This window comes from Corticium candelabrum, chromosome 10, assembly GCF_963422355.1.
Source record: "Corticium candelabrum chromosome 10, ooCorCand1.1, whole genome shotgun sequence".
Classification (NCBI taxonomy): Eukaryota; Metazoa; Porifera; class Homoscleromorpha; order Homosclerophorida; family Plakinidae; genus Corticium; species Corticium candelabrum.
The window spans coordinates 2,659,994-2,677,748 of NC_085094.1; the positions used below are offsets into that span (position 1 = coordinate 2,659,994).

The 17,755-nt window shown below is 41.7% G+C and overlaps 2 protein-coding genes across 2 annotated transcripts; both read left to right on the forward strand.

Moving 5' to 3' along the window:
* Nucleotides 1–926: 926 nt before the first annotated feature.
* Nucleotides 927–15,807, forward strand: LOC134185534 (uncharacterized). The gene is made up of 22 exons (XM_062653342.1): nt 927–1,016; nt 1,107–1,388; nt 5,225–5,306; nt 5,361–5,471; nt 5,532–5,740; nt 5,814–6,101; nt 6,162–7,657; nt 8,280–8,449; nt 8,512–8,845; nt 9,353–9,539; nt 9,606–9,712; nt 9,855–9,904; nt 10,051–10,133; nt 10,194–10,301; nt 10,364–10,404; nt 10,473–10,536; nt 10,600–10,653; nt 10,724–10,828; nt 15,148–15,264; nt 15,330–15,367; nt 15,422–15,470; nt 15,524–15,807. Exons 1-22 carry the CDS (start codon nt 1,008–1,010, stop codon nt 15,665–15,667), a joined length of 4,128 nt encoding a protein of 1,375 aa, XP_062509326.1. The 5' UTR covers nt 927–1,007; the 3' UTR covers nt 15,668–15,807.
* On the forward strand, nt 15,678–17,135 carry LOC134185535 (ras-like protein 1). Its single transcript, XM_062653344.1, has one exon. The coding sequence runs from the start codon at nt 16,222–16,224 to the stop codon at nt 16,993–16,995; it is 774 nt and encodes a 257-aa protein (XP_062509328.1). The 5' UTR covers nt 15,678–16,221; the 3' UTR covers nt 16,996–17,135.
* Nucleotides 17,136–17,755: the final 620 nt, after the last annotated feature.

Consider the following 17,755-nt stretch of genomic DNA (forward strand, 5'->3'; position numbering starts at 1 on the left):
CTCAAATCAGTTCAATTCCAACTGTCACATGCATGGCCTTCTCCAGTCCTCGGATTATTACATTACACTACATCTCCCTTCCTATTCTTCAAGCATAGTCCTTCTCCACACGGCATCTTGATAACACCACATGACATTGCATGTCTTCATTGAATCAATTGCTATTGCTCCTAGCTCCTCTTCCACATTATCCTTACCACAGGTGTTCACAACAGTCAGCACAACCTTCACCTCCCACACATTAATTCCTCAAACCATCACAGTCTGTCTGTTTCTCAATCTCAACTTCTTCCATACCATTTGAACAATCTGCTGAAAGTATTGTACGTCTTTGCAATTACTTCTGATCAGCCATATTTGATGTAGACAATTGATCTCGGTTGAACTTCTTGTCATTTCGTTGGGGGGGGGGGGGGTAATTACTCCTATCCAGACAGATGACCCAGTCAATTTTACCCAACGGATATATCAAAACCGGGTGGCGTTTGGCTAGCTACGCGAGACTAGACTACCTAGCAAAGCAAGGACTCTAGAGCTAGACACAATATTAAATCAAGCACAGAAACAGCCCCGATTACAAATGATGAAATCGTTGAGGTAGAGTTTCATCAACCAACAGAGAATGAATTTCACCAAGTCGCACCTCTGTAGCTGAACGACTTCTTTACAGTCTCTGTTCTCGGTTGATGGATGTATAGTGCATCAGTCTCTAGTTGATCATGAGTGCTAGCTTCTGGTAGATCTCTGGCTATAGAAGTTATATATTAATCTTCCCAAAGTAAACAGGAGAGGACAACCATTTTACAACTCAAAAACATCTCATGACCCGCACCTCGTAAACTCGAGCCAGTCTCCGCTACCATCGCAGGAGGGTAAGGGCCACGGGAACGGAAGAGGCTGGAACAAAGGGATGGAGTGTTTATCCGGGACAATGAAGGTATAAGCGCCAGTTTATCTTCAGGACCTGCGTTTCCACAGATGTAAAATTGCTGCCGTGTTTTTCAGCAATGATTAAGGTACGTTACGACAGAAGTACGGGTTAGGATCCTGATCCCAGGACCCCCTACCTCAGACGTTAACCTGCTGCTGTCTGTTTAATTAACTAGCCACTTATTACAAGCACGGTTTTTGCGTGCGATACCTCTGAAGATGACCGTTATGTTCGTTGTGATTTTCGCCATTGTCGTCTACACGGAGGAAAGGGAGGGCGCGTGCGGCTGCTGAACACTCCGCAGAACGTCAAACTTCTCGATAAACACGTCGGAGAGGAGATACAGACGTACATGAGTGGACTAGAAGTAGAATTCCCGCTGCTACAACCTCCTGTTTTGGGAAATTGGAACAGAAGTACATCTGGATTTGTAGAAATCACCCCGGATGTTTCTAAGGTGTGATTTACTGTTACTGTTTTTAATTAATTATTTATTTATTATTGTATTTATTAATTTTCTTATTACTGCATTTAGTTGTTATTGTTATTATTTAATTTATTATTAATCCCGGGTGGCGACAGCAATATAATGAAACGAGTCTGTTGGTTCTTTCTCACTGTTTATTTGGCTATGCCTGTGAGAGTAGACTTGTTTCCGTCAATGAGAAGTTTCTGTGATCTGGTGTGGGGATCGTTGGCAATGAGGATCAGTGCTTTCCTGGTAGTCATTGATATCTACGGGGCACGCTGTTCAGAGCTGGCAAAATCCTCGTAGTGCACGCAATCAATAATCGATAAGCCAGTTACTAGTGCCATATGGATTACACGAAAACATGTACCTCTTTGGGACTTACCTGCCGGGTTGGTGATCCCAGTTGAGGGTAAAGACCCCACTTACCCTACCTAGAGGGTTATGACGACATACTGTATTGTTTTTAATTATTTAATAAAATATTAATTACTGTTTTTTCTTGTTTGTGTTAAATTTACTGTTGTACTTGGATACTATTATAGTATACCTTGTGTGGTATGAAAGAAAGTACTGTATGCTATGACACATTGCACAAAAGTGTGTTATATGAATACAGTGTATACACAATATGGTACAATACAATCATTAAATGATAGAATTTATTATACTAGTAGTCAAATAGTGATCTTTGTAATGGTGTTACTTTAAAGGCACACTCCAGAGATGCATGCTAGGCTACTGGCTCCACCTTCTCTGTCTAATAGGAAATCATTACTTAACCAAGTTGGGTCTCTGAGCACTATCTCAGAGCAAATCTAACAAATTGACGTTAAGAATGCTTTAAAACTTGAAAATTAATGCCCCGGAGCCGTTTTAAGAATTTCATTCGCCAAGTGTAACATTTGCTTTGGCGCACGGTCAGATCACACGCGCTTTGCTGATGCAGTCATGTTCCCGGAAGTGGTCTCTCTGTTGTTTATCTGTCGCACCAAGCATTGTGGAAGCCATCATGCTACTTTCAGCCCGTCTAGAGGCCGAGCTTCTTTTTGTGCAATTTATCTCCGTCTGGCAGCATTTGACAGAATCAGAAATTTGTAATTTGGCGTGAAGGCAATAAATGCTGTCATCGATTGTCTTCTTACTGTTTACGAGGCACTCATCCCATGCAGACATCACATTCACAAATGCCCTCGATCACCAGACTTTGCTATTTCGGTTGTGCACTAGATACTAATGTGCATCTCAGGAGTGTGCCTACAAAAACTGTGAACTTGGCGTTATTCTTAACTGTGGTTCATACAGTAGGATGTCACTTATGTATACACCATCTATGTTCAGAACTCGTATATACTGTAAAGGCAGAGGGGACTATAACGCCCGGACACCGGACATTGTCTGGTCAAAACAAGTTCATGTCCGGCCATATATTGTGTTGTCCGGACATTGACTACTGGAACGGCCACACCCAAATGGCATGATTCGGACACTCATAAGTCAGACTATGTGCACTATCAGAGAGTATGTTTTCTTGGAGTACATCTACTATCCCAGTAAGCCTGAACTGGGCAGGGAGTAATGAGGTAGAGGTCACACCAGGTGTGCTTATTAGAGCATGTTACACCAATTATCTTAACTTAAGTGGTTCCAGTTGATGATCCCTTGATCTTACTAGATAATTGGATAATAACCATTTCTACTTGGCTAATATGTCCTTGATATGCAAAAAGTGTTATCTTTTGGTTTCCTTTGTAGGAAGGGCTTAAATAATTTAGTAAACAGATGCCGGACCTTGTGGTTTCTAACCATTCGAGATCATCACAAAGGTCCAAAAAACAGCGAGATATTACAGATTTTCAAAGTTTACACTCATGGGGTCATAGACAGTATATAAGCTTTTGTGTGAAATGGTGAGACAGGTTACTGAGACACCAGTTTCCGTAAAATACAAATTTTCACCTAGAATGCGTGTAGCGCAGCACCAAATATGAGGACATGAATTGGTAGAAACATCGTCCCCAAGACGGTAATCAAACATCCTGATTTGTGAATGTTTTCTTTCTTGTCATTGTCAAATAGCAGTGACTGCTGTTTCTTTGAAAATTCCAGTCCTTCTGGAAAGATCCTAAACTGTTTCTTTCAAAGAGCCATTTGGCAGACTATTCTGTCAGCACACTAAGTAACTGCAGAAAAGGTGAATATCGATTTAGTATGCCTTGATAATAAAATGAAGGAGTGACTAGGTTGGTGTGACACCAAAACTTCTTTGTCATATAATCGCCTTTCTTGACACCCAAACATGGCAAAGAAAACCTAACGTCCAAAGTTCTGAGCAAAATAGTGAAGACAAAAACATTGATGATAATGCAGAGGTTAGAGAAGCTGTAGAAACTCTTGCTGTTCGTTTTGCCAAACCATTAGAAAGCAAAGGGGTTAATATTCTTGCTCTTCATGTTGAGGAGGTAGTCCATTATGCTAGAAATATCTGCACATCAGCAAGGTGTGCTATGAGTCTGTGTGGTACATAGTTCACACCTGTCCGGACATAGTATTAGTCTCCCCTTAACTACCACACATGTTAAAAGGTTGTTTTCATCGCTGAAACTGATCAAGACAGACCGGCACTCCAGCATGAGCAACACCACCTTGTCTGACCTTATGGAAGTATACCATGAAGGACCATCACTTCAAGACTTTCACGCTGACGCCGCTATTCAGCTGTGGTGAGAACGATGCAAGACCAACTGCTGTCCTAATCAAGGTTTCAGAAAGCAATACAGAGCAAGGAAAACTGGAGAGTTGACCCAAGACGATAGCACTAGCAGCTTTAGTTTAGATGACTGGGACATGTGGCATAATCCTCTAAGACCGCGTCTACAAATAGTGTTCCAGAAAGTCTGACTGAATACAATTTTGCACATTGTGGTGCTAGGTTTCCCTGTTAATGTTCTGCTATTGTCTCACATAATTATAGTGCACTTTCAAGTTTATCTTTGAGGTTCCATAATTTTTTCACTTTATTGTAACGCAATAAAAGATTGTTTTGCAGGTATGTTGTCTCGAAGTTGTTCTGGTTATTGTCATGCTTTGTATATATGTCAAATAATAGAAATAAAGTGTTGTTTGCGGGGTCAAAATTTGTTAGGATGGGTGTGGTGTAAATGGGCGTGGCTTTGGCAAACCTGTTTGTCTGGACAAAGAAATTTCCTTATATTCCGCTCTGAAAGGTGTCATTCAGTTGAATGAGGAGATTCAAAATCATCTTTATTCTACTTGCAAAACTTAGTATATGCACATGCTAACACAATGTGATAGTTTGTCCACTGTCTGTGCCTTATATGTTTTCTTGTCTTTATGTCTATGACTTTGAATTAAAACGTACTGGGTAGAAAAAGTTGTAACTTTTGTGCAATTCGTTTGAGTCTTCGATGTCACAATGAGTAGATTATTGTACATACTGCATAGTAGTGATATATGCAGATATGATGAATGTTGTGTTTGCCTCTTAGCGTTTGACAGCCTCATAGGCACACACTGATTTTTTAAGGCTTCAAATTAATTGTTTGGAGTATTTAGAGTTATTAGCAGGCTATGGCTCCCACTATTGGATAAGTGTCAGTGACATCCTACTCTATTTTTATCACAATTGTTTAAAGAATTTTTCTAATTATTTGTTATGATTATGATGGATCTTGAGTTGTAAGCATTAATAATAAAATTGGCTATTCTCGTTGTGCACGAGTCAACTTAAACTCTGTACACAGGGCTAATGACCATTACTGATAGTTTATTTTTATTTATATAACAATGCTGTTGTTAATTAGATTCTCATGCTTTTTGAGTTGGATGAACCTCGTTCCTCGCTTGGACAGTGGCTTGAGAAATTCGTGATGGCGACATGTCGAAGTAGGTAAATTGATATTATAGTAGGAAAACTGTTGCTAGCAGTTTTTGTTTTAGGCAGCAAAGATTGCAGCATTGCTATCTTCACCAGATCCTTTCGCTGTAGGCGACAGCTTCTGAATCTTATTATGGAAGAAAGCAGCAAACTCAGTCAACACAACAGACAGTGTAAAACTGGAAACTGGTTTTAGTTTTTTTTGATTACTCATAAGCATATCTGTTAATCAGTCAAAGTTTTAGTGATGCTGAGCTGTCATTCAAGCAATCAGGGCCAAGTGTTTTCTTGCACTCCCAGTTCCATCACTGCACAATGCCAGTTTGAAGAGTTTTGTTCACTGCATGACTTTGTATGGACGTGCCAAGAGTCTTTTGCCAGTCATCTAATTGGCATTCATCTGTCGTCGTGTTTTACTCTCAAAATGGACAGCTCACATAAGGTAATACCTGTGTGCAATGTTTGTTGCTGATTGTATGTAAGACTGTTTTCCGGATGTGCTTTACTTGAACTAGGATTGGCCTGTGGATGCTAGTTGGATTTCGAATGTATTGAATTGTACTGTGTCAGGAAGTACGAACGAAGTGTACGAAACTGGGTCTCAGGTGGCTGATCTTTACATTTCATTGGCTGAACTGTTTGGGGGCAACGTGACCCATGCAGGTAAAATGTTACCTTTCAAGGTGACAATTGAAGAGATTACTTCACATGCATTTCCTGATCTTGCCAACGAAATGGGACTGAAGATGTTGCTACCTGAGAGGCTAGATGATGAACTGAAGAATCAACCGACTGAGGAACAGGTGTGTATACATTTTGACTGATGCTGAATAGTTTAATGTAATTTAAGGTTGTCATTTGAGGTTCATGTCAAGCAGCTTGTCATGTCTGATGTTTTTGTATGTTTTCTGATGATTCAAAGTGACTTAGAGAGCTGTTCACATGCAGATGCTCTCATGACTGCGTTACAGCTGAGACCCGACGTAAAGTGTGGCATTCAAGCGATTGTTCTAGACCTTTCCAGTGAATCAGTTGACAGCTCTGTTGATGCTGAATCGAGTGCTAAGCGTCATTGCTATGATATGCATCAGGAAAACTTAAATTGCACGTTGCGAAAATGTCTCACTAAGCAGCTGCCGTTAGAGCTGTTATGTGCTGATAATGGCAGTGGCAAGAAGGGAATTCAGACCGTCTTTTTTATAGTATTTGGTTCTCTTTTGGCTCAACTTGCTGATGCTGTCATTGCAACAGTGTCTGAATGGAATGAAATATTACGGCACTCAAGAGTGATTGATGACTTACCAGTTGACTTGGCATTTCATTGCAAAGCAAAGGGTTTTGTATATGGTGTGCATTTCACAGACTTGGAGCCATTACCTTCTAATCCAAACGTCGGAGAAATTTCCACTGCGACTTCTGATGGATTTGTTGTAAGTGGCAACACGTCACCTGTTCAACTTCAATGCTCTCATCATTGTGGTCAGACAGCTGTATTTCCTGTTCTTCTTTACACATTGCAGCTTGTAACAGGAGAGAACGGTAGCAAACGCGGTCCTTTGCTTGCCACTCAAACAGCTGCTGTTGGTACTGTAGTGACAGACTCACAAGTTGCATCATCATGGTCTGCAAAAGAAGTTATTATGGAAGTGCAACATGTCATGTCGGGCCTTAGTCATGATTGTGAATTGAGAATTATTGGATGTCACCAGAATGTGAAACATCTATCTATTAACAATGATACGACTGTAACTGTCGGGGGTAGTCTATCTCTTCCATCAACAGAAACACAGGTTTTCCCATCCAGTATTCAATCAACATCGTCTTATGCCGACAGTACACATGAGAATAATTCATCTGAATTACTGAAATGTGCAAAGAGTCTAGGGGGCAGTACAAATGAGAGACGATCCAAAGATTTGCCACTTATGTCTAATATACGTGATATTTGTGTTCGTCACTACTTATTGGACTTGACCGTGGATTTTAGTCGTCACATAATTATTGGTTCTATTGTGTTGTTTCTGACTGCATTGGAAGATACCCAGAGCCCAATCAGAGCGGACAAGCTACATCTTGACTGTTGTGATTTGGACATCCTTGCTGTCGAAGAGCCTGTTGGCATTGACAGTTATTACCCTGTGTTTGATATGAATGGTATTAGCAATATTACATTTGATGCTGCTGCTATAAGTAAGCTCACACAACATTGGGGTTCTCGTTTGGATTTTAAAGTGGAAAGGTGGCATATGACTGTTCAGCGAGACTTAAGGAGGAGTGAATTTCCACAATGTGTGAGGATAACTTATAGGACGAAGGCAGGTGGTAAATCATTGGCTTGGGCAGATGATGCTGATGGAAGGTAAATAAACTGTGCTATTATTTTGTTGACAGGTTTCCTCTTTCTGCATATGTTTTTCTATGCTTGTAAGTGTTTTATGTCTTGTTGTTGTTGTTGTTGTTGTTGTTGTTGTTGTTCATGTGTTTTTGTGTGGTGCTTTAGCTCAGTTGGCTAGAGAGTCATCAAATAGAGTGTGCACATACATGCGGGACCCGGCAGGGCTGCAAGTTCAAGTCACAGTATTTCCTTGGGCAAGAAACTTACACACAATTGCCTCTCTCGACTCAGGAGTATAAATGAGTACCTGGTCATTGACTGGGAGACTCAGAGGGTCTTGGGGTTTCCCGTGACATTAGCCACTGGGGTCTAGGTGACTTCAGGTGCTCACACCACAGTTGGCTTCACAAGCGACTTCTCCTGTGAGTACACCTGGCCCGGCTCCAGGAGATTGCTAGTGCAGGCCCAGAGCCCAGCTGTTAGCTGGGGACGTGACCATTATCTGGCAGCTCCTAACGTTTAGTTTTTAGTGTTTGTGTGTGTGTGTGTGTGTGTGTGTGTGTGTGTGTGCGCGCGCGCGCACGTGCGTGCGTGCACGTGTGTGCATGCGCTATAGTATATTGCTGACATTGTGTGCATGTTATAGACCATGTGTCTTCAACTGGGGCTCACCAGTGAACAACCGAGCATTCTTTCCTGGTCAGGATGTCCCAGGTGCAATGTCAACTTGGGATGCAGTTATTCATCTTCAGCGGGGCTTCCTGCCTGTCATGAGTAGCAACTTTGTTACACAGTTGCCAAACTACTATTCTGAAGGTGTTGCGATTTCATATTAGTTTAGTTGATTTAACTGTTTGCTAGACAATTTGTTTGTGAAGATCCATGGGATCATTTCTACTTTTCCATGCCATGTGTGTTACCCTGTTCTTGTATTGGCTTTGCTGCTGGATATTTTTGTGTTTCATCTGTTCAATGTCCGTCATGTCCAATTTACCAGATTTCAGGGATTCCGGGGAGAGCAGATGTTGTGTGTCAGGATCTCGTATGCCGTTTGGTGACGTCACCTTTATTGATGGAGCGTGCTCAGCATGAGTATGGTCATAGACTACCAACTTTCCTTCGTGCGGCTTGTGATATGCTGGGGCCGTACCCATATGCACGACTGGATATTGTCATATTGCCACGTTCTTTTGGCTGCATGGGTTTGGCAAAGTGAGTCTTATTAACTAGTTATACTGTTTGAGGTTTTTGCAGTTGGGGAGATATGTGACAATTGAGTGAACGTGAGCATCATGCATTTTAGGAAATGAGACATTTTGAACTTGTCTATGTGGTGTGATGAGTGTCCACAGTATTATAAGTTTCTGTACTTATGTACATTGCAAGATTGTCAGACAAACAGTCTAGTCTGTGAGCAGATGAACAACCTGGTGGACATACTGACTGAATGGCATTTTTCAGTTATTTACTGTTACTGGCAATGAACTTTGCATTTTAAAGCAGTGGAGATGTACAATCAAAATATACTATACATATGACAGTAACAAAATGTTTGTGAAATACATAATTTGTTGACTTTTCCAAAATTCTATAACTTTGACGTCATATCTTGATCGACAGACAATCAGGCAAGCAGGTAGGCAGAAATATGTAAATATAGCTCATTATTGCTATTATTAGTACTCTTGTCTGTTACCATTATCTTTGTATTGGTTGTAGTCCAAATGCTGTGTTTCTTTCTCCTTCGATGTTATGTGGTGATGGAAGTATGGCTGTACGACTAGCACATGAAATAAGTCATGCTTGGTTTGGCCTGCTCATAGGGCCACGTGACTGGACAGAAGAATGGCTCACAGAAGGATTTGCAACCTTTTGTGAGGACATCATTCTTGCGAAAGCAGAACAGGTGCATTTTTCATGGGTGAATGCAACACGAGCAGCTATGTCTAAGTATTGTACACTTAATATGTAGTGGACATTGACTGAATCTGTTGAACGCTACAGTCTTAAAGCAATGATCAGGTGGCGAACACTGATGAGTGAATTGAAGAATACTGATGAGAACCTGCACTTGATGAAGTAATTTTGTAGTTGAGTCTCTGTCTCATGTCGTGCATTTTGTTTTCATTGCTTAATTGACTAGTGTTTAACCTTGTTTCAGCCACAGAGCATTGTTGATAAATAAGTGTGTGAAAACAATAGAAACGTTGATGTTTTGTAGACAAGAACAGAAGAAATTGATGGAGCAAGTTGCATTGGCAAATGGTCGAGGTTTGCCTTCAACATAAATTATATCTCAACGCCTGTAAATACAAATAGTACAAATACTAATAGAATAATTATTAATTTATTTACGTTTATTACTTTATAAATTGTTTGATGTTGTGTTGACATGGTCATATTTTTGTACTATCTAGAGACTGTCGTTGCTAAAACAGGAACTGTTGTTCATAATGCTCTTCGACCGGAGAAGCGCTTCATGCAGATGCCGTACCTTAAAGTACTTGGCAGTGTGTTCAGTAACATTTCTTTGTTCTCATAATTTGTATTTCTCGACAAGGGCTACTTTCTGTTGTATCACATGGCATCGACTGTTGGATTTGAATTGTTTAGCAATGTGCTAAAGTTGTATGCCAGCAGATATCAAGGCTGTCTTGTGTCATCTGAGGTAGGTATTGATTACATTTGGCTGCTTGATGTTACATAGGAGATTGTTGTGCACGAGAGTAGGACTTCTTTGGTTTGTTCTTTGAGACTTTTCCTGAGACCAGGTTAGTGTTTGTTGTGGTTTATATTTATGCCTAATTTTTGTTTATTACTTGTGTGTGTGTGTGTGTAGAAACAGTCAATTTAGTCCTGAAGCCTTGTCAAGCAATTGGCTTTGTTCTATCCACGTTCCTGTAGTGAGTGTGATTCTCAGTATGTAATAATTGTTAGGTTGTCTTCTAATGGGATTATTGTTATAGGATATCAACTCTTTTCTATTGGGAAATCGCTTATTAGATAAGGCATTAGAACATGTGTGTAATGCTGTATATGTTTGTTTATGCTATTTACAACAAATTTAACATTATGTTTAATATATGTCAGGTTAAATTGTGGCAAGCAATAGACAAGGTTAATGTTAGTAACCTTCGAAGAAGAAAAAGAGGTAGTCATGGACTACCGAAACCACGGGAAACGATAGAGCTGTTGGTGAGCATGAGCTTATACAGTGCATTAGCTGACATTTAGCGATTAATCTCATTTACGTAATGACTGCTTTCAATTGATGACCCGTAGATATGCTGTGAGTTCTTGACATAATTTGGAGGTGTTTTAGGCAAACAAGGGTTACAGTAGTTGTGTGTGTGTGTGTGTGTGTGTGTGTGTGTGTGTGTGTGTGTGGGTGGGTGGGTGGGTGGGTGGGTGGGTGGGTGGGTGGGTGGGTGGGTGGGTGGGTGGGTGGGTGGGTGGGTGGTAGGATAGCTCAGTTGGTTAGACAGTTATCTTACGAAGTGTGTACATTCGGGACCTTGAAGGGTTTCAAGTTCAAGTGACAGTGATGACGAGCTATGGCAATTTCCTTAAGCAAGAAACTAACACACATGTGCTTCTCTCGACTCAGGAGTATAAATGAGTACCTGGTCATTGACTGGGGTCCTAAGCGGCCATCGGCTGTGAGATGACATCAGCCACTGGGGTCCTGGTGAGACTTCGAGTGCTCATACCATAGTTGGCTTCAAAAGTCGGTGCTCCTGCAAGTGCCTGGTCCGACTCCAGGAGTTTGCTGGCGCAGGCCCAGAGTTCTCTGAATAGCGCACAGGGCCCAGCTTAACAGGTGGGGGCGTGACCTCTGAGAGGCAGCTCCTGACATTTAGGATTTTTAGGTGTGTGTAGGGGGCGTGCGTGCGTGCCTGTCTGCCTGCCTGTCTGCCTGCTTGTCTGCCTGAATGTGTGTGTGTGTGTGTGTGTGTGTGTGTGTGTGTGTGTGTGTGTGTGTGTGTGTGTGTGTGTGTGTGTGTGTGTGTGTGTGTGTGTGTGTGTGTGTGTGTGTGTGTGTGTGTGTGTGTGTGTGTGTGTGTGTCTTATGGTGACGACTGTATGAAAGCAGTAAATAGCTCTACATGTTATCTGGGACAGTGATAGTCATGAGCCTGTTAGTAAATGTCATTCCTACGCAATTTGACAGCATTGCAAATGTGATCAAGAATAATGGACCAGTGTGTTGAGGGTCAGTGACCCTTCTGGCCATTTCAATTTTCAATTTTTCATTTCAATTTTTATTTCTAATTTTTCATTTTTAATTTCTTGTTAAAGGATTTCAATTATTTGCTGAAAAAAATTAATTCGGCAAGCAAATTTTAATTTTTTATTTTTCATGTTTTCATTTTTCGTTTTTGATTTTCTTTTTCATTTTTTCTTTTCATTTTTTCTTTTTCATTTTTCTATTTTCAAGTTACTATATTTACTATATTTGGTTGAATTGAATGTCAAAAGAATTGAACGCGGAAAGATCGAAAATGAACGCAGCAAAAACGAAAAATGAAACAGCCTTGTGCGAAGTACGCAGCAGGGAGTCTGGTGGAACGCGTGCCCTAGTCATAGCTCAACGCAATAGGGAGTCGTTTTTCATTCCAACGTGTGCTGCTGATTGGAAGGGGCGGAGTAGTTCTTCGACAACTTCCGCCCTAGGACGGTCTCTTGCAATTTTCGCTCTAACGAGAAGGAAATCTCCCTCTCCCCAAAAAAATAATCAATCTCAGGTGCGAGCAGCCATTGCTGATGAGCACAGTACATATGCATGGTATATTAATTTATCTATTACCACATAAAATTCTAACAATAGCAGTCTAGCTAAATCTAAACCTCAACAAATTTAGTAACTATACTGAAACTCGTTCAAACTCATTTAGGCTACTCTAGATTAACTACCATTTATACACGCAGTACACAGCAACTAAAAACAAAGATGCCTGGTTTGCTGTTCTACACATGCGCGCGTACGTGCCTTCATCACCTCTGGACTTGAATCTTGAGCTTCTGTTCATGCGGATGGCTCTCTTGTCACTGCAGACCTGCGTAAGCCGGACGACGTCGTGTGCTGGCCAAGTACCTCAGGTATAGCTATATATCTCATGCAGACTCGGTTGACTCTGTGCTGTCATGGTCGCACCGTCGCTGTGAACGAGGCTAATACCATATGCATGAGAAGACTGTCAGAAACGACAGCGAAGCTTCTCCCAGTGCCAAATATGCCACCGCTTTACAAGACCTTCGGCAAACATCACAACCTGCTGTCGGCAGTGGCTTGGGTGTCAGCAGTGCGTAGAGCGGTGGCAAGTTACAAGTGGCCGACGTTGCCCTCTGTCTCTGCAATACAACATGAAATGGCGGTCCACTCTGCGTGACTCTCCCTAATTAGACGTAGCTTGGACGAGTTGACAAAGCTGGGCAAGCAAGTAAGTCATGTATTGCATGCCCAAGGTACTTGGCCAGCACACGACGTCGTCCAGCTTACGCAGGTCTGCAGTGACAAGAGAGCCATCCACATGGACAGAAGCTCAAGATTCAAGTCCAGAGGTGATGGAGACACGTACGCGCGCATGTGTAGTACAGCAAACCAGGCATCTTTGTTTTTAATAGCTGTGTACTGCATGTATAAATGGTAGTTAATCTAGAGTAGGCTAAATGTATGAGTTTGAACGAGTTTCAGTATAGTTACTAAATTTGTTGAGTTTTAGATTTAGTTAGACTTGCAATTGTTAGAGAATTTTATGTGGTAATAGATAAATTATTCATATGCTATGCATATGTACTGTGCTCATCAGCAGTGGTTGCTCGCACCTGAGATTGATTATTTGGGGGGGAGAGGGAGATTTCCTTCTCCTTAAAGCGGAATTACAAGAGATTGTCCTAGGGCGGAAGTAGTCAAAGAACCACTCCGCCCCTTCCAATCAGCAGCACGTGTTGGAATGAAAAGCGACTCCCTACTGCGTTGAGTAGGGCACGCGTTCCACCAGACTGCCTGCTGTGTACTTGGCACAAGGCTGTTTCATTTTTCGTTCTTGTGGTGTTCATTTTTGTTGTTTTGCTGGGTTCATTTTTCTATCTTTCCGCGTTCAATTCTTTTGACATTTAACTCAACTAAATATAATAAAAAATGAAAAATGAAAATCAAAAACGAAAAATGGAAATATGAAAATAAAAATTTGCTTGCTGAATTAATTTCTTTCAGCAAAATAATTGAAAGCCTTTGACAAAAAATTGAAAAATAGAAAATGAAAAATGAAAATGAAAATTTGAAAATTTACAATTGAATTTGAAAATTGAAAATTAAAATGGCCGGAAGGGTCACGACCTTTGAGTCTGTCTGCACTCATTACAGTCAGTTCAGCTTAGCAATCATACTTTTACATTCAGAAGCTGTTGACATGTGCAAATCTCAGCTCTATAGCACTAATTAACAAACAAGAATTCCCTTTTCATCCTATATCTGTTTGACTAAGTAAACTTTAAAAACTATGTTTCACTTTATATTATTACTATTATTGATTAGGGCACCTTCTTTCTCCTTGTAGGGAGGAAAAACCCACTGGGCCATTGAGTATACAATTTGTGTGGAGTGTGGTAGTCTGTTTTGTGTAGTATTACAGAAACTTGTTTTGCATGCCTGTACATTATGCCATTGTGTATCATACAAGCTTGCGTGACTATAATTAATTGAATTTCAGAAACTCAATATATAAACTCTTAGTCATCTCAATGTGGGAACCCAAACTAGGTATGCATTCTATTGGGTTCTTCTTTTATCAGTCTGGGATTCTCTAAGCTTGTTTCAGCTGTAGAGGTACTAGAGTCTAAAAGAGGTTTTCGAAGGATGAAAAAAATTGACCAAGGTAGAGAAGATCTGTACACACAGGGTATTCATCGAACACAATAACACGACATTCATGATAATCAAACAAATAGATATCTGAAATTTGAAGTAATAGCCTATTGGGTATGGTGGAGTGCATTGCAAGCATCACAAATCATTGAGACTCTACTGCACTCTGCTTGCCAATTCGTTGTCTGCATGATGCGCGCCTTGGGTTAACAAGACAAACAGCGATTAATGAGACTCGATCTTTTTATTGACTGCTTTCATCCATATGCTGCCTGCTGAATCACATCCCTCTGCCTGTGTGCATCACATGTCTACGCAAAATGCTCGAAGTGTCTGAATGTCACACTTCGGCTCACAGTACAGCACTTACACTTGTACTCTTCTTGGTTCAAACCGTCCTGCAGCATTGGTAGGGGTGCAGGTGCATGGAAGCAGTTAACTTAATAAAGAAGACTGAGTCTCACTGATCATGGTCTGATTTCTTCTGTTTTTAGACGTCTGTCAATCTTTACTTTTCAGCATTCCCTATGATTCAATAATCCTCACTCATATCTGTTTATTTTTATACAAATTTTTTGTCTCTAGTTGATATGTACGGTATTACCATATTTTTTACTTGGAATGTGGACATGTTTCTGATTTTCAGGAGCTGTCCGACCAAATAGTTTTGCTATTGGAGGGTCTACTGGATCTAAAACGAATATCTCACTCGACGTTGCAGCAATTGGATCGAAAGTATCAATTTGCAAATCTCAACGCTGAAGTAAGGCAATGAACAGCCTCCAACCACGTGTAAGGTCGCTAACTTCCACCTGGTGATCTCTACAGGTTCGACATCGTTGGTGTGAACTGACCGTCAAGCACAGGTTTGTTCCAACTGCAGTAAAGAATTTTACTTCTAAGCAATTCTGGTTTTCCAGACACGTAAAAGCATACAAGCACGTGAAACGTTTTCTCATAGAAGATCAGGTGAGCACTTGTTATGCAATTTTACTCCTGATGCAAGGTGTGACTGTCCGTAGGGCATGGGTGTCTATTTGTATGGCGAGTTGATGTGCACGCGCGACGAGAAAGCTATCGCACTTGCGAGAGAAGTCTTCGAGCTGCTGTGCAACGAAATGGATTACGAGACTCAGCTTGTTGTTCGAGAAATGGTTTACGGCTAGAACAATAGAAAACCGGGTCAGTATTGGATTGCGATTGACTTGGTTATTGAGGTATGATTGCTATGGTGATGGTCGCTTCCGCTGATGAATTTGTGTCTGCGGAAGATCAAATATAGAATATTTGGTTAATTTTATAACAATTAGGGTGCGAATGTCCTAGACCAGTTGTAACTACCCTTTGTACGTTACCGTTGTCACGCCTGCAAACTTGCAAGTGCTGGGTGGAGTCTGTCTGCTTGCGATTGTTAGCTGCACCGCACGTGGATTCAACACAGGGATTCATGCACCGGTATCGGCGCTTGAACAGACGGCAGTCTCGAGGGCCTTTTGCTGCGAGACTTCTCCATTTGAAATACTAATTCGCCGGTTTGTTAGCATCTAGGGAAGACCAAGAAGTCGGTTGGCGACTGCATTACGTAGTCTGTACTTGTCGAAGGTCTGAAATTAGGTGCAGGTGCTTTCGAACGGAGGCGGCAGAGCAATAAAGAGAGGCACCACATCATTGCTAATCACTCAGCTTCTCTCAGCGAGGAAGGTCAGAGCTCGCACCGGTTATGGCACTCCAAGACAAACAGAAACGGAGCAACGATGTATTGATGGCTTCAGCACAATCCAGCCGGCGAAGCAACTCGTTTCCTTATAAGTACCAGTTTGCTGTTCTGGGAGCGTCTCGTGTTGGGAAGTCGGCCTTGGTGAGACGTTGGATGACCCCAGAGACGTTTATTGAAACTCACTACGAGACGGTGGACGAAAGCTACGAAAAAACGGTGCCTGTGGGCGTCGGCAACGCTCGCGTACAAATACATGTCGTGGACACCGGTGGGAGTCATTCGTTTCCAGCCATGAGGAGTCTTCTGGCTCGCGATGCGGACGGTTTTCTGCTTGTTTTCGACACTCACGACAGGAATTCGTTTACGAGAGTCAAAGAAATAAGACAGGAAATCGAGGAAATGCGCCGGCTCTCCCGGAAACAGCACAGCGAAGCCGCAGCTGCCGGTACCAACATTGTTTCTTCCCTACCCGCAGTGCTCGTAGCCAACAAAACAGATGGCGATGACACCGTCGACAGTCTGGCTTTGCGCCAAGAAGCGAAAGAGTTGGCGAGACAGCTGGGCATTGGCTACGTCGAAACGTCGGCAAAGAATAACAGAAACATAACTGAAATTTTTCGTTGTTTGATATTGCGGGTGCAGAACTCGTTTGCTCATGACTTTGCCGCTATGGGCACGAAGGCGAGGAAAAATAAGACGGTTACGAAAAGGTTGTGGAGGTCAATTCGCGTAGTCTTCACATTACCACGAATTTCTCCAAGAACAATGAGAAAGTAGATTTAATTATGAACTTTACAATTGTATGAAGGCATATGTATATATGCATGACGGCTGTGCTGTCATACGTAATTGCCATACAGTATGATTGTTTGGTTTACGTAGTAAGCCGGGAACTAGAAATTTACTTGTGAGCAAGTGAACAGACTAATGGCCTTCACCGCGTGCAGTATTGTTAGAGCAAAGGTGCATGTATTCGCGTGTGGTACACATCTTGTGTAGTTTCTACTCGCGTTTGTCTCTGTTCGCTATCGTTTATGCTCGCGAATGTTTCGCACTGACCGGTGGTCTACTTGCAGATGGATGCCGTTGCGTCGACCGGCGGCCGGTTTCGAGTGGTTAATTGTAGGCAGGTGAATTCTTGACTGCAGGCGCGTACACCTAGGGGGTTGGGGTAGAACAAACCCACCCTTTAAAGTGCAACGTCCTCTCATCTCTCTTTGTGACTTTAATAAATTATACTAGTGTATCTATACAATTTTAGATGAAAAAAAGCCGTAAGATATGGACAGAAAGCGAAGAGCATTGGACTAACTGCTAGAGTCAGGTCCGTAGGCTGGGGGTTCGGGGGGGGGGTAGTTCCGCTTCTTCTTCAATGAACATAGTTTCTACTCAGGAATCGCGCCTACATCCCAGGCGTATAAAATTTGATTCTCTTAATATTATACACCCTCATGCTACATGTTCTACTTAATATCTACCACATACTGTAATGCTAGAAGTATATGCTTCAATTGGATTACCGCCGCCGGGACAACCA

Bases quoted from the DNA above. Each gene is read 5' to 3' on its own strand.
- LOC134185534 (XM_062653342.1), top strand. The intron at 9,713-9,854 runs GTAATTTTGTAG...GATGTTTTGTAG, and splicing joins GAGAACCTGCACTTGATGAA to ACAAGAACAGAAGAAATTGA. The intron at 10,537-10,599 runs GTGAGTGTGATT...TTATTGTTATAG, and splicing joins GTTCTATCCACGTTCCTGTA to GATATCAACTCTTTTCTATT.
- LOC134185535 (XM_062653344.1), top strand. From the start codon at position 16,222: ATGGCACTCCAAGACAAACAGAAACGGAGCAACGATGTATTGATGGCT.